Source organism: Macadamia integrifolia, chromosome 3, assembly GCF_013358625.1.
Source record: "Macadamia integrifolia cultivar HAES 741 chromosome 3, SCU_Mint_v3, whole genome shotgun sequence".
NCBI lineage: Eukaryota > Viridiplantae > Streptophyta > Magnoliopsida > Proteales > Proteaceae > Macadamia > Macadamia integrifolia.
The window spans coordinates 10814846-10830909 of NC_056559.1; the positions used below are offsets into that span (position 1 = coordinate 10814846).

At 37.1% G+C, this 16064-nt stretch overlaps 1 protein-coding gene and 1 long non-coding RNA gene across 3 annotated transcripts; one reads left to right on the top strand and one right to left on the bottom strand.

The window, feature by feature from the left end:
- Positions 1-1613: 1613 nt before the first annotated feature.
- On the bottom strand, positions 1614-5949 carry LOC122074742 (BTB/POZ domain-containing protein At3g50780-like). The gene is made up of 2 exons (XM_042639697.1): positions 4686-5949; positions 1614-2855 (listed from the first exon to the last, which is right to left on the bottom strand). Exons 1-2 carry the CDS (start codon positions 5319-5321, stop codon positions 1905-1907), a joined length of 1587 nt encoding a protein of 528 aa, XP_042495631.1. The 5' UTR covers positions 5322-5949; the 3' UTR covers positions 1614-1904.
- Positions 5950-11744: 5795 nt separating this feature from the next.
- On the top strand, positions 11745-14560 carry LOC122073467. 2 transcript variants are annotated; one of them, XR_006138795.1, is made up of 3 exons: positions 11755-12515; positions 12713-14000; positions 14086-14560. It is a non-coding gene; the product is annotated as an uncharacterized LOC122073467 (long non-coding RNA). The 2 variants fall into 2 exon arrangements; XR_006138794.1 differs by having other exon boundaries at positions 11745-12515; positions 12713-14560.
- The last annotated feature ends 1504 nt before the right edge of the window (positions 14561-16064 follow it).

A 16064-nucleotide genomic window follows, 5' to 3' on the forward strand; every position in this document is an offset into this window, starting at 1 on the left:
AAGTTTTTCTTGGAGGCTGAGTTTGGTTGCAAATAAAAGAAAAGGAAGGAAAGTGAGATTAGTTTGAAAGAAAAATATAGTTTTTGCAATCATAATTTGTGCAATCTACTTAAAATTCTAGGTAATAGAACACTACTCATTTGTGTGGCTACTTTGCTAGCACATAATTTATTGGGAAGTCTCGTGAAGGCATCCAGTGTATATTGCAGAGAGTAGCATATTCTTTTTCACCTTTACCAGTGTCTAGGTGTAGACACACGCAAGCCGGTAGCTTTTTTTTTCCCAGACTATAATTATGTTTAGGGAAAGAGATCACTACCTGGTTGCATGGCCCCTACACTAGAGCGGGGGCCAATGAGTCCATGTTGCATCATTATGCATGGGATTCTTGATTTCTTGGCGGGTGAGGTGGTAATTTTCACAACCACACAACCAGGTAGAATTCTTTTTCCCTTATGTTTAGTAATTGGGAAAAAGAATGTTGCCTGCCAATGCACCTTGTGCCCTCTCACATGGGGTAGTGAAATGACCACCCCACCCCTCCCCTTAGATGCCCATGCATGCGCTTCCATTGGCCTCCACTCTGGTGTGGGGACCACATAGCTTGGCAACAAACCCCTTACCTTATTAATTATACTTTAAGAAAAAGTTCTTTGAGCGGCCAGGGGAAGATAGGCTCTCTCTCTCTCTCTCTCTCTCTCTCTCTCGCTCTCCCTTACATATATGAAATGATCTTTTTGCCCTCTTATGTATTAAACCATTCCATCGCACCTCATTGGTGTGTTCTTCTATACCGCTTGCTTAGAAAACCCTCTCCCTTAATACTTTTCAAATGTTATATTTATTTTCCCATTTAAATCCAAGATATTTGATTGCTAAATGGAGTAAAGGTTCCCCGAAACAAAAGTGTCCTATATCGCCAACTTCAGAGGTGTGGGGTGGGAGAAGCATGTGTGGTATTAAACCCTAGTGTAGAGAATGTCCTAACACACATGCTCGGTCAGGCCTACCGGTGCAGGCTTGGAATTTTTTTAAACCCTGAAGTGAATGTCACTTGTCAACTCGGCTACCCTCTTGGAGTTGCCATCTTGTTTGATATTAGGTAGTTGACGAGACTGTGTTTTTTACAAGTTCTGTGTTGTAAATCATATTGCAAGGTCTCAGAATACTACTGCCGAGAACCTTTTGAAACGGGCAACTACTCAACCGAGAGTCATGGATTCAATAAGTCCCCCCCGCCCCAAGATCTAGTTCCTTCTGTGTTGCATTTGATCCTTTTGATTTAAATAATTGAGTGGACTATCATTCTTTTACTCTAGCATGTTGAGCCAGAACATATAGGATATATAGGGACTTACCTGTCTTATGGAGTGTTAAGATGCCCTGATGAACAATACGTATCCTGATTTACTTTAAATAAAATAAAGTAGTTGTTGGACATTAAAAAACAAAGAAAAATACAACCCCAAGGATTATATTTTGGTATGCATGTGCATATGTGTGTGTGTGTGTGTGTGTGTGTGTGTGTGAGAGAGAGAGAGAGAGAGAGAGAGAGAGAGAGAGAGCAATGCATTTTTAGTTCTTGCAAGTAGCTATGCAAAGCCAGTTCAAAATGAAACAAGAAATCCCATAATCCATTTCTGACAATAGATTCCATAATTTTACCCCCCAAAAGAAAGATTCCATAATAACAACCAACTTGAATTACTTACTGGTTTCCCTTCAGAAAGATCTGCAACCTTTACTTCATAGAGCAAAGACTAAAGACTGCAATTTCTTTCTCTATTTCTATCATTTGTCCTCTTTTTCACTTCATCTGCCACAATCACACTCTTCATACATTAGCAGAATCTTACAGCTATCTATAGCAATCATATATACTTATTTGTCTTGCTACATGGAAGTCATGGATTTTCTAGTTGGAGCTGATTTTCCGGTTGTTCCACATAAGGCCTAATAAAAGTTCTCCTCCACCAGACCTCAAAGGCTCTATGAAGATTTGGGCAATTATCACCCACCTTCAAGAAACTACCCAACCATGCAAGTAAAATACTCTGCTGGTCTTCCAGTGGCAATGTCAGGATTGTCCGACCAATTCCTTCCTCCACCATCTTTTGATCAAATGATCTGCAACCATGCTGTAACCAGCTGTAGTCGTCAATCAATGGCTGTAACCATGTTTGTAACAATAGCAGTCGTGTATCCTTTGATGGAAGTATCTCCCCTCTCCCTATTCCGATGAATAACCTTGCTGTTATGCAGCTAACAAGGTGGCGAGACACTGTTGGAAGCCTTGAGTGAAGTGCAGACAACTCTTGCTGGCTGGCCCACATCAGCACAAACTCATCCGCTGCTCTTCTGTCGGATAAAATCTCAACTAACCATAGAAGGTTATCAGCTTCTAAAGCTATCTGCTTTGCGACAGGACCTTTGCTGTCCATAGATTTATCAGTAAATCCTGGTTCTGCAGCTTGCCTGAACAAAAGCAACAGTGCATCCAAACTGTTTCTGCACAAATTGTATGTGTTTTCATTGCAGATGTCCTCTGAGCCATCATTGACAGAAAGCTTGTTATTCTCCCTCAGGAGCCTCAGTACTAAAGATTTCATCTCGCGCCGACCTCTCTCCTCATTACTCTTGACGACCAGTTCCATTATATGGAGAAGTGTGTCACTGGGAGGGTTGGAGACATCAGAAGACACCCGTTTCAATACTGGGGTGACTCCTATACTATTGCTCTGGAGGCGTAGGACTGAGGAGACCACCTTTTCTTCTTCTTCCCCCACCCAAGGGACTGCTTCCAGGTATTCCAAACATGACTGCATGCATGATTTGAACCCAAGTACTTCAGCGACCTGCAAAACATTTTTATTAAGATTGATAATGTGAAGTATATCTGTGGACATATTTCATGCCTTTCAGGTGTCCAACTCAAAAATTACACAGAAGAATGAAGCATAATCCTAATGGCCTGTCATTTATAATAGTAGTTCATTTGCATCTTTTTTCTCTTTCCATTTCGCCGATTGAATGCATTTCATAATCAATTATCTTCAACATATAGGGAATTTTATAACATCAAATATCTAAGACATGATCTTCTGATTGATACGCATGACTTCTGCAGAAAATAAAAACTGTTGAACTCTTGTAGAGCTTTCCAGGTTAGTTATTTTCAGCGAATTTCTACACTGATGTTTCCTCTGTAGAGTTTTCACTTCTCAGTTCAACAGAGAAAGTAATCTCTATGGACAGGATAAACAAGAAATTCAGGATCCCACAATCCATCATATCTTGAACCCCCGTTCTACAATGATGCACTTTCTCTGTAAGGAAATGATCTGGCAATTCATTGGCACAACTTTTGGGTATACCTCTGCCTAAAATATCAAGTCAACATGGAATTTTAAATAAGAATAATTCATGATTAGCTTATTCAAACTTGAGAGAAACATTCTTTTGATGATCTAGAACAAATTAATAGTATTCCCATTTCCAGAATCTATATTAGCTTTGGACTACTTTAGAAATAAATCTTGAAGCCACCAAAAAAATGTAGCTTTTTATAGAATTCTTTCCACTATAAATAAGGTTAGACCCAAAAATAAAACAGGCTTTCCAATGCGCTCAACTGTAGAATACATGAAAATTGTATTAGATGCACAGCCATATGCTATCACCACCACAATTAGTATACAGCATTACTAAGGGGAACATCCCCATCCATGGAGGGCTCCTTAGATGATTCTGCATTCAGAAGCAGGGCGGGCAACCATGGTAATTGGGGACAAAAAATTCCCTTAATACTGCCATGCTTATGAGTACAAGGATACACATGCGGGGGGGGGGGTTAGGGGAGGGACACATGTGGCTTCCTCAGTATTTCTCATAAAAAACAAGTACTGTGCTCCAGCAATCCAAGGGGGAGACCCTTTGACCACTCTGGCATTAAGAAACAGGATGATCATGTCAACGAGGAAAACGAAAAAAGAATTTCCATAATACTGCCAAGGTTCATAGTATAAGCATATCAAGGGGAGGACAAGGGACAAGGGTCGCATCATCAGTATTGTTATCTACATATGAGTACTGCAACATTCCTAAAATGGGGCAGAATGCAAAATGAATGGAAAGTATAAAAAGTTAATGCCATACAATGATATGAAGTAATGGGTCGGAGTCACAGGTTGCCTAATGAAAGGATTTAAGCCAAAAAACCTTTTCTTTTGTACAACCACGAGAAGTGATTTCTATGTTTCGCATCTAATTAAATTGTGTTGTGAGAATATGATAACCTCTTTTATGATATTATTAGAACCCAGCTCGTCAGACTCACAATTTACTAGATCTTCAGTTTCTAGTCGGAAGCCAGTAATACAAAGAAATCCTATATTGCACAAAATGAATTTTGGATGTTATATTGTGGGTTCAGTTTTCATTAAAAATGCAGTAATTTGAAGTAGCCAGAATTTCAGGGAATGAGAAGCAGAAATATAATTCATATCAATCAAACAACAGTAAAGAAGCAAACAGACTTTTTTCTTTCAGATCAGAATTAAGGATACCTAAAAATTAATGTGCAAATCAAACTTAGGTACAGTGAAAAATAACTTAGAGGCCATTACAGGAAACCAAACACATAAAGATAAAGTAAGGGATCTACAGGCATGGTTCTCTTAGAATACCTTAAGAATACGAAGCACCCGTGAAACGCTTTGTTTGATCAACCTTTGCTTCATTTCTTTGCAATACATCAATCCCACGACCTCCACATAAATCTCCACATCTTCACAGTCATCAATTTCAAGACAGCGCAAAGGAGACTGTTGTTCAGAGAGCTTTTCAGAAAAAAAGGTGCTATTTTCAACCAGTACATTTTTATGAACACTCATCTTCACAGAAAAGACCGGTTTCCCAGATAAAATCACCTTCAGATCACTGGTTCCAGGTTCTCCAAACTCAATTGCCAGCTTCCGCTGCAAATTCTCAACATTGGGTTTTGGTGCTCTCTCAGTAACCACAGATGGATTAACACCAGCGGTATCAGAGATTAAAGATCTTTGGTCATCAGGAACAAATCTCATTCTTGATGGGTTAGTAGAGAGTTTCCTCTCAGTCATGGCGGTTTGCTTCTTCTGAATAGGTGCTTTGGGTGGAGGAGGGGGAGGTCTGGGTTTGGTCTGAGGATTTTGAGCTTTAAGGGTCTTCTGAAACACAACCGGAGAGGGACAACACCAAAATCCTTCTGGTGTTACAGCAATGGGCACGCTTCTGATCCTGGTCTGACCCTGTTCTACTCTTGTAACTCTAAAATCGGCCATACTTAGCCAGTGGCATAGAATTTACAAACAAATGGAGCACTTATCTTCAATCCTGAATTAGGTTACCAGGAAAGTACCAAAAGTGGAATTTAAAGAACCTCGAAACATCTACCTCAAACTCTGGAATCACTAAATGGGTTTCTCAGAAGATGATAGTAAAACCATCTCTTCAATACCCAAGTATGAAATGAGAATATAGAAGCTCTTAATCTATGAAATGAGACTTCTTAAATACCCACAGAAAAGGATCTTAAAATCTCAAGAACAAGATAAAAACATTGAACACAAACTGGGTATTCTCCATTATGTCATACACCACACCTTACTCTTTATCTGGGATATCTTTTTTTGATTATCTACTTCATCCTTCCAGCGAGTGTCTCTAATGATTAAATCGACCTCCGATGCCAAGCATCAAGGAAACCAAAAAATAGGATTTGGACTGAGAAATGATGAGTGATGAGTTGTTCTGTAATCCTTGCAAAAGAGTAAAAACGGGGGAAAAATTAAAGGGAAAGTGTGTGTTGTGGGGTTGTTTAACTAACTTTATCAGCTTGGAATGTTATAGTGCTTTGATGGGGAAGTCCGAGGGACATCCATCTCTCTCTCTCTCTCTCTCTCTCTCTCTCTCTCCTTATTGCAAAATTCCCTCGGTCATCGAACCAGGGAATCCACCCTTCAAAGTCTGGCCTTGTCATTCTTCTTTTTCTATTTTTCCCCACTTTATATTCTTTTCTGTTTTTGCTTTTTCTTTCCCTGAGGGAGCAATTTGGATTTTGGATATAGACAGCATCACAGCAGCCCACGAGCAAAAACTGGTGAGTGCCAGAATCTGGCGCGGCTCCAACTGTAGATCATATAATACCCGGGTTTTAAAATAAATGGAATTGGGTTCGATTCGATTTGGGTTGGGAATTGGCCTAGATCGATCTGATCTGTCTCTGACACTGAAATTAGTGCTTTAATGTCATTTTGGGATTTCTTTGCTTGAGGATTGGAATTTATTTTTGGGAGAAATAATTTTGCCAGTCTAATGTAGGAAACACTAGCGTGTGGGGCCAATGGGAGGATAAGAGCTCTTTAGCACATGGTGTGGGGGTGCAACAGTCTTCTTGTGTCTACCTGTGTTTGAACGTAGACAACACTAGATTAGCAGTCTTTTTTTTTTTTTTTTTTAATGAATAATAGATCACAAGATCTTGTGTTCACATGTTTAAGTGTTAACTAAAATTAAGTGTGATAGATGTCAAGGTTCTTGTTACGGTCATATTATTACATTGAAGCCATGAACGGTTAAGATTTGTTAGAGGGAGATTGGTAGGATATTTAGGAATATTTAGTTATTTAGTTATTTAGTTATTTATAATTTATTGTGTAATGGAATAGTGGGTGGTAGTTATCTATTATGTATAAAGGCATGGGAATGATGAAATGTGGTGTAACGGCTTTTCTTAGCCCTATATATTAGCAAAAATAAAGGAATGAAGATAGAGTTGAAAATCCCAAAATTATCTCAAATGAAATGAAGTAGGCTTCCTCACCCTAAGCCGGACGCCATTGGCTTCGTCTGTAAGGCCAAACTCTTTCTCCTACCTTTTCTCCAATTTTTTTTTTTTTTTTTTTATTTTCTCTTCCTATTTTCTCTCATCTCCTATTTGTGCATGTAACGGTTCTCTTCTCGCATGTAAAGTTTCAGTGTAATATAAATAGAAGAGAGGATAATTGATTAAATTTGAGACTAAATTTTGACATAAGACTTGTTTAGACGATATCAAAAAAATTAGTAAATTACCCTATCATTCTTCAACCTGATAATTGCACCTACTCATCAATTTTGTCCGTAAAGTATCAATCACAAAAATATTTCATGAGAATTGTTGTTGAAAGGGGCTTGAAGTAATGAGATTGCGATGATGCATGAAACAAAACATATTGATTTAGTTTCATTTAGTTTTGGTTTGATTCAAACTGTGAAGAATAGAAACCCAAATCAAACCATTTATTGTAGTTCGAGATACAATTGGGAGCAAACCTATTTTTTAAGCCTAATAAAAAAAAAATCGTTTAATAAGATTAATCCTAGCTGTGGATTTGAGGGAATAAATAATTACTAGCTTTTAAAGTTAAGAAAACTAGCATTGCATTGCAATTTTAAATATGTTGGTTGTGGGTTGTTCCCCACATGACAAGAATGAGAATGAGTTGTGACTTGTGATTAATTAGTTAGGGTTGGATAGAATTGATAGGGTATTCTTTAGTGTTTAAGAGCAAGAGGTTTGTTGAGTAGATAGGACCATCCCAAGTGACCCTACTCAGAATTGTACTTAATAAAGAGAACATTATTTATTGTTTAGGCCCTATAGGATTGATGACAGTGATGAATTCTCCTAAGCTGCTATTACCCTATATATTAGAAATAAATTATCTTAAAACTTACATAAAGGTAGCAATATTGGGGTACTTTGCTCAACCAACCTCAACCCTCCCCCTTCCCTTACCTAGAATCCTATTACCATTAAAAAACAATAATAGTAATAATAATAATTATAGACAATAGTTGAAATTTGATAAATGAAATCTCTGGAATATAGACAAAGATATTTTATTCTATCACGTGGATGAGTGATGTGGTAATTCTAGTCTATGTATGAAATTATGTGGATTGAGATTGGCCAATTTAGATCGGATCAAAATTGTTGAAGATTAGTGAAGAATCGATTCCAATAAACCTTAACCCTAGTTTTTTTTCAAGATAGGCTAGTCTAGATCAATCAAACTCAAGTTCAGTCTTGGCTGGTTTTGATCCATATCTATTAATCTGATCCCAATTTTTAAAACATTATTCCCACTCCATGTTGTTTCTCTTCCTTAATTTTCTTCGGCATTAGAGTGAGAGACCATGACCATCCCTCAAATTCAAACTCTTAATCATTATTCTCTATTGTGTATAGGACCCTTTTTCTACTATGGTAGAAGCTGTCCATATTTTTGACAAAAAGTAGCTAGGCTTGAAACTTACATCATGAGTAAGATAATGTGGATCACCTATTCATAAAACTTTACCACATATTAAACTACCATTTCTGTTACAAGAGGGAAAAACTTTTCCACCCACATTGAAAATTTTCCTTATGGGAAGCTCTTATACAATTTCTCTCATCTCTAACAACTCTAGATAGGATTCTTCTCCATAGAGCCCATGGACCATAGAGCAATCTCACAACTGGCATGACACACACTCTCCTCTGGCCTTTATCGACAAAATAGATCAAGCACTTCCTATTGATATGGCATTTCTACTATGATATTGTGAGAAATTATCCGGCCCTAGAAAAGAAATATAGGCGAAGTGTTTCCCTTGGGGGGAGTGTGGCCCTTGTGCGTTCTTGGGAACCAATGGGAGAGCACACAGAAGCATCAGATAGAGAGTCATTATCGCATTTCATAGGGTGCGGGAAAATCATTTCACCCCTACGTGTTTGAACGCAACCCCTACTCTCCCTAAGTATGATCATCTTCTCTTCCCTAAGGTCTCGTCTGTTAGACATGTTTTTGGAAAATAAAAATTACTATTAAGTTGAATAGTTTTAAAGTGGGTGACAGGATTAATTGACATAGAAACAGAAATGATAGAGGGAAGAGGATGGAAGAATAAAAAGAAGTAAACAAAAACTTCTTTAGCATAATCATACGTTGTTTGACATTGACCCATGTGTGTGTGAATTATTGAGAACTACTAATGATACTCTCCCACCGTGAGTCATGGATCTCATGCGGACATTGGCCGTGGTGGTCCATGCATGGGAAGAAGACTACAGAGACAAGAACACTGCCTTATATATATATATATATATATATATATATATATCGTTCACCAAAAGCAAAAGGGAAAGCATAGAAAAAGTTAGATGATATGAAGGCCCAGCACCATCAAAGTGTTTCTCAAATGTGTCGGAACTTACAGTTGCTCCACCCATTGCCATGGCCTTCAAGTGTACTGGACAGCAGTCCTAGGCTCCCAGCACCAAGGGGATGGACGCTTGAATGTTTCTTTACCATAAACTAAGACATCTTTGGTTTATATAATAATATCCAAACCAAACAATTAAGGAAGTTTTTGGTTTCAGTTTCGGTTTCGGTTTTGGTTTCATTTTCAGTATGATTTGGTATGGTTTTAATCGGTTCAAATCAGTTTCGGTGTGGTTATTGGGTTAATTCAAAACTAAACTATTGAGGAAGTTTTTTGTTTCAGTTTCGATATGATTTCATATGGTTTCTTATTGATTTTTTTTATCAGTTTGTAATTGAGCACTATCATGTTTGGTAGCATATTTTGAGTTACTAATCTATAGGAATGATGGAAAGATCTTGTATTTTTATTGGGCTTTCAGTTTATTAGGACATTATTGGTCAACAATAAGTGTCTAGTGCAATTGGTGAGTTGTGGTGTGCAAAAATCCATACTGACTAAGAGGTCTCAAGTTTGAATCTTGAATTCTTATCGTATTTGATCTAGTTTTTTAATCGATCTGGTTTATTTTTAGTTTCTATCGATTCCATAAGACCCTAACAAAAATCAAATAATACAAGGGGCTCGATTCGGGCCCCTGCAGAACCAGTCATTTTGTCTAGTCTGAATGCCTGATTGGTTTGGTCTGAACTTCAACACCCTTAATCCCAAATTGATATGTCATGGTTCATACTTAGGGTTTAAAGTTTTTTTTATGACATTTTTTTTTCCTTGGTCCTCTCAACCCTTGGTTTACTAATTGAGTACCCACCAGCAACCTCTTTTGTTGCTACATCCATTATTGTGATCAGAATAATTGCAACACAATGGATAAAGGTACAAATCTTCATGTATATGTGACTCTGAAAAAAAAAAAAAAGACTAAAATCCCTCATCTTTAAATTCTTTTCAATTGTTATATATGATGCTTTGATGATAATTTATTCTCATTTGTCAAAACTGAATATTGTTTTTTCATATCTTGATAAAAAAAATATTGAAAAAGTTTCTGTTGGTGAATTATTGCCAACAACTATCAGGCTTGTTCTTCTTTAGTTAAAACCTTAGTAGATAAATCATCAAAGTATCAATGCTCTTTTGAAGCTATAGCTCACAAGAAAATCTAGTACTACCACCAAGTTAGATCAGAATTAGGTGAAACTTTTGATTCGGAATGTATTTCCTCAAGTTGCTAATAAAGTCGAAACTGTCCCCCCTCCCCTTCTCCCCACCTTCAGGTAATCATTTCACTTTCTTCTAATAACGCGAAGTGATAAATCATTGTAAGTATATAAGTATATAGTATGCCAACCCCCCCCCCCCCCCTCCTTTTTTTCAATCATGTGAAAGAGTGATGTGGCAACTCTGAAAGTTGGATGTTAAGGAAATGACACGAAAATATAAATTCAATACATCCTTTCATCCATAGTCATACCCTCCCATCTATATCTATGCACCTCACAATAGTCCTATAGTAATCTTGATTTTTTCCATGCCTTGTTTTGCCATATGGGAACTGAGATTGAATTAAAACTTGACATGCAAGTACAAGACTTAGGGGTCACCTTATGAAAAAAATTTCATCCGCAACTAAACTGCCACATGGTAGTTATTGCAATGGATATGGATCTACTTCCAACTAAAATTTTGTCTTCCATTCCTATAAGAATGAAAGTGATACCAAATGTTGCTTTAATTTAGGGACCCAGAAGTTGGGTCTTTGAAAAAAATAAATGCCATAAGCTGGTTTCTTAAGAGGTAGAATAGAGAGGTTATTGGCAATATCCGGATATGAAGGTTTCCCTCCTTGCCCAGTTGCTAGAGGTTCAATTTCTTGAGCCTTCACCAACTAATCTTATTTTCACTTTAATTCTAGAAACCCATCTTAAAAATTGTTAGATCAAACACCAAGAAACACAAAAATAAATAAACAAAAGATTCGCATGACACAAAGATTTAACGAGGTTTATACACCAGGGTGGTGTGCGACGTCCTCGGGCAAAGAAGAAGATGTTTTACTATGCAGAAGAGAGATTACACCCAAGCGGCGATGAGAAAACTCGCCCTGAAACCCTATCTCGAAAAACCCCAAAATACAATAATTTTCTCAAGAAAACAACAGTACATTATATACTCCAAGTCGCAGGTCAACCCATCGGGTCACAATCGATCTAGTCAAACCATATCACGGGGGCATGGGCTTCCATCACATATCTCAGAAAACTCCCCATTCAGGTCACTACCAAAATATATCGGAGCGGATCAATCTTCAAAACCGATCAAGGAAAACTTAACAAAAATATTTTAAAAGTGAAAGAAATCTTCTAGAAGCAAAAATCTGGGAACAATTATATTTCTCTTGGGATAGGAATATCATTATTTCCACTTTTGACAAAGTGTAGTCAAAGAAATAATAAAGCTCTTTGCATTAGAAATGAATCATGTGTCTTACTCTCCAATCCTTCTGAGACAGCAAAGTTCTTTGATGACCATTTGAATCAACTTTTTACTACATTCAATCCTTTAGAACTATTATGTCTATAGGGTCTCTTTATTAATGCTTTAAAACCTGAGATCCCACACCTAGAGTCTCAAGGTTTTTGGAGTATTCTATCTATTGGACTATTATTTCAGCAACTGCTTTGTTGGAGAGTTGGATCAGGTTCAAATATTAAAATTTGGTTTCACCCTGGATTCTAAGTTTCTAACTATTCAAGATTTTAAAATCACTAGCTCGGTTCAAGCCAATGTAGATTACACTTTGGTTTCTGAACTCATTGACTCTGTTTATATCCTTAGCGTATATATGTCAAAAAATGTTTTAAACTTATTTGTGTAATGGAAAGTAGCACATCAACTATGAAAATGTTGCCATGGTGGTCTACTGAAAAAATATCATCTTAACAGATTTACCAGACATGGATACTTGCCCTCCAATCTACTCTATCAGACATCAGACATCCTTATCATAGAAAATTGTATTATTTGTTTGGAGTGGAAAATCCAAAGACATTACATTTAGTTGGTTTCTATATTTCCAACTGGAAATGTTATTCTTTTAGGCCTATTGGAGTGCACATTATCTGTTTGTGAAAACTCCCAGCCCAGAGTAGCAGAGAGCTACCAGTTGCAAGCATCATGTAATGGCTGCAAATCGAAGTTCTGTGGTATCACAGAAAGACAAGGTTGGTCCATCAAGCTCTCTCGCATACTTGGATCTCTATTATTGTGTAGTCTACTTCCCACAATATCCCCAAAAACTTGCCCTTTCAGCCGATAAAGACTTTGTTTGTTGTCTAAGTTTTGAATTTCAATTCTTCTACTGGTAATAAAGATGATTGGAAAAAGTATATTCATGGGAACCTCTTTTTTTTTTTTGCAGGGATGAGCGGCTTTCATCTGAGGAGCACTAAGAATGGTTCAAGGATACTCTCATTCTGGAGCATGTGAAACCTAATGCTTCTGTACGTGTCCACCTTCATGTGCTTGTCTCTGTTTTTTTATTTTGTTCCCCTCCCTACAAAGAGGATTTTAATCTACTGTGGGTGCCAATGTCTGGATGAACCTGCTGAGTGAGCAGCTGCTTTTCTCATTGTATTTCCTTATAGCTCTATAATTACTCTGCTCTAACAAGCTAAGAATGGCTTTGTTTTAGCACTCTTTCTTCTGCTCCAGATGAAGATAGTGCTTTTACTGTTGCAGTCTAACCTGGTTACAACATAAATCACTCGACCCTAAGAAAGGTTCACTGTGAACAAATTTATATGTTAAAGTACTACCCCTGAATTTTCTCTAACTAGTTACCATTAGAAAAACAAATGCCTTCTCTAAGCATTCGAATTAGGTAATGTTCTCCACCTTTTGTATTATATTTCTTATCCTGCCATGCGTGTACATGCATCCCTTATTTGCATTCACAATGTTCTTTGATAAGCTTTTGATTATCAACATTCATAACCCATTAATGCAGCCTGCGTTTTCAGTCATATTATGAAGATGAAAAGTAATTGGATGCCAACTGAAGCTTTTCTGATTATGGAAATTCAATGCAAATCTTTCTTCCTGGAATCTTCTAATGGATGAACTAATTGAGCTTCATTTCTGCCTCCACAACTATTGGTTCAGCCCTTACTGGTTTCTCTTTTCTTTTCCTTTTATTGTTTGCTTTCCTTGCTCTAATGATATAATTAAACCTGCCTGATGAGTTCTATCTTTCCAAATACATCTTTCTGGGAGGCAACAGTTACATTGTTACGTACTTGCATGTCTTCCTCATTGCAGCACAGATGTAAGATATTGGAAATCTCATTGTTCATCATACATAGGTCTAAATAAAAAAGGCATACCCAGTGCCTGAGGCTCCCACATTGTGGGGTCTTGGGAGGGTCATAATGTATGCAGTCTTACCCCCACGAGGCTGTTTTCCAACTCAAACCTGTGACGACCACTAGTATATATTGTATCCAAAATAAAAATTTATCTGTATGGAATTTATTTATTTATTTATTTTATTTTATTTTATTTTTTTTTTTGATGGAGGAGATACATATGTTGTCCAGAGGATTTATTGTTAACACAACTGTACTGTGACTAAGGTATTGGCAATGCTTCGTGGTGTTCATATGGTTCTGAAACCTACTGGAATTTTCATCTCAATTTCTTTCTGTCAGGTAGAAAAACAAATCAGCTATGTTGTTCCCCTGCCCCATGTACTATTATCTAATTATGCTACTTGTGATTTTGTTTCTCTATTAGCCGTACTTCAGGCATCCATTGTTTGAAGCTCCTGAGTTTACCTGGTCCGTTCAATGAGAAACTTTTGGGGCTGCATTCCGCTATTTCTTCTACATCCTGAAGAAGGTCCATATAAAACTATAATTATGGCTACAATCATATTCTTATGTTCACATAAGCTGTCTTTATATGGTCTTACCTCATGAAACTCTTCCATGATTATTTGACATTTCCTGGTTTGTATTCTTATTGTTGTTGACCATTCATTGAGGGGAAGAAGTCTAACAGATTGCAAAGGATTCAACCAGATAGAATCAACGCGCCATCTATTTGTTTACTTCATCATGAGGAGTTAGAGAATGAAGATTACATTTTTCGAACAACTATTAATGAGTTGGATAATTAAGTATCAATGTAACTTCTTTATCCAAATGGTCATTCATTAAAGGGACTTGCACTTCTTTTGCTCATTAAAAAGTACTTTTTGTGTTGCTTATCATTTTTCTATCACAGTTCAAGCAGAATTTCTTGGACTAGTTAAAACCAAGGTGTTTGCAAAAGCACATTGTTCAGTTAATTGATTATTGAGATGTACCCTTAAACTCTTTCCGATTAGGCTGCACTTGGTTCTAGGTAAAAACCATGTAAAATGAATCAAATCTCTTTTTCACTGATTTTACCTGATAAATTTTCCATTGCCAACTGAAAGGTCTATATGGCTGACCGTGGATATAAACTGGTCAGGATCCTTCATGTCTGATCAGTCACATTCTATTCCCATTCAACTTCAGGTGGAACAGATAGGATTACCCTCAGTTGGGGTGTTTAAATCTTGCTTGATCCTTCTGTTTGAGTATGCTTGATGAGAGGTATTAGTCAACTCTGTGAGTCAATAAATTACCATTTTTTTTTTATGAAAGAGTTAATTTAAATTACAAATATTTACAGTAGATTAAGAATTATATGGAGAAAAACTTGTCAACAAGTAATTTACTTGGGACACACATTCACCATGGAATCTATGGGCTGTACACCTAATTGTGTCACGTGGTATGATGGACGAGACTCAAATTTTGTGGACTAATAGATCTCAAGGCTTTTCTCGTTTACATGTTTAAGTTTTAGCCAGATTTGAATTAGCTAGTTGGCAAACCAAAACATTGAAAAATCTTGGACTGTGAAAATAGATCACTGGAATGCCAGTTCGGTACCATCTCTATACAAGGCATGGCATATTGAATTTGGGTCTAGAACTTAACATATGGCCAATTTGGTTGTTGACCAGTCTATCTAATGTTAGAATTGACACATTATCTTGCCATGTGGTTGTACTAGGAAAACGTTCTCCCTCGAGGATGTGTAAAGGCATTTCCCCCTCAACTATAAGAAGATAGATTTGGGTAGTCAGTGGTGGTTTAAGAGTTCAAATAAATCAATGATTTTCGAAAATAATATAGAAGTTTTCCTTCATAGTGGGTGAAGGGAACATCCATCTCTCCCTCTCCCCTCCATTTGTTGAAGATCCAAAATGCCCTTCGCTATTCCCGAGTACCTATCCAACCCCAGTTATAACCACTCGTGACCTACATCGTTAGGCGAAGTAAAACTCGGCATAATCTAATAAAACATGTCATTAGGTAAAGTAAAAGTTTTCCTTCTGTGGAGATGGAAGAATCCCTTCTCCATTCCCCACCAATGATTTGCCTCAATGATTGAGAGCTTATGTCATTGTTAACTCTCACCCCTTTATTGTATTATCGAAAACTTCCTTCTCTAAGTCTAATCATACGAACAATGGCAATAGAGAGGATACTGCCTCAATATAAGTTGAAGAAAAACTTTAACCTATCTAAAATTAGCATTGGCTAGTAATAGTATCCTAAGAATCACCAAGTTAAGCTTAATGTCAAAATGAGGATATCACGATGAATAGGAGTAGGGCATAAACAACTTGCCATCGGCACCAATACACCACCCTAATGCTCGAGTCAAAATTTAAT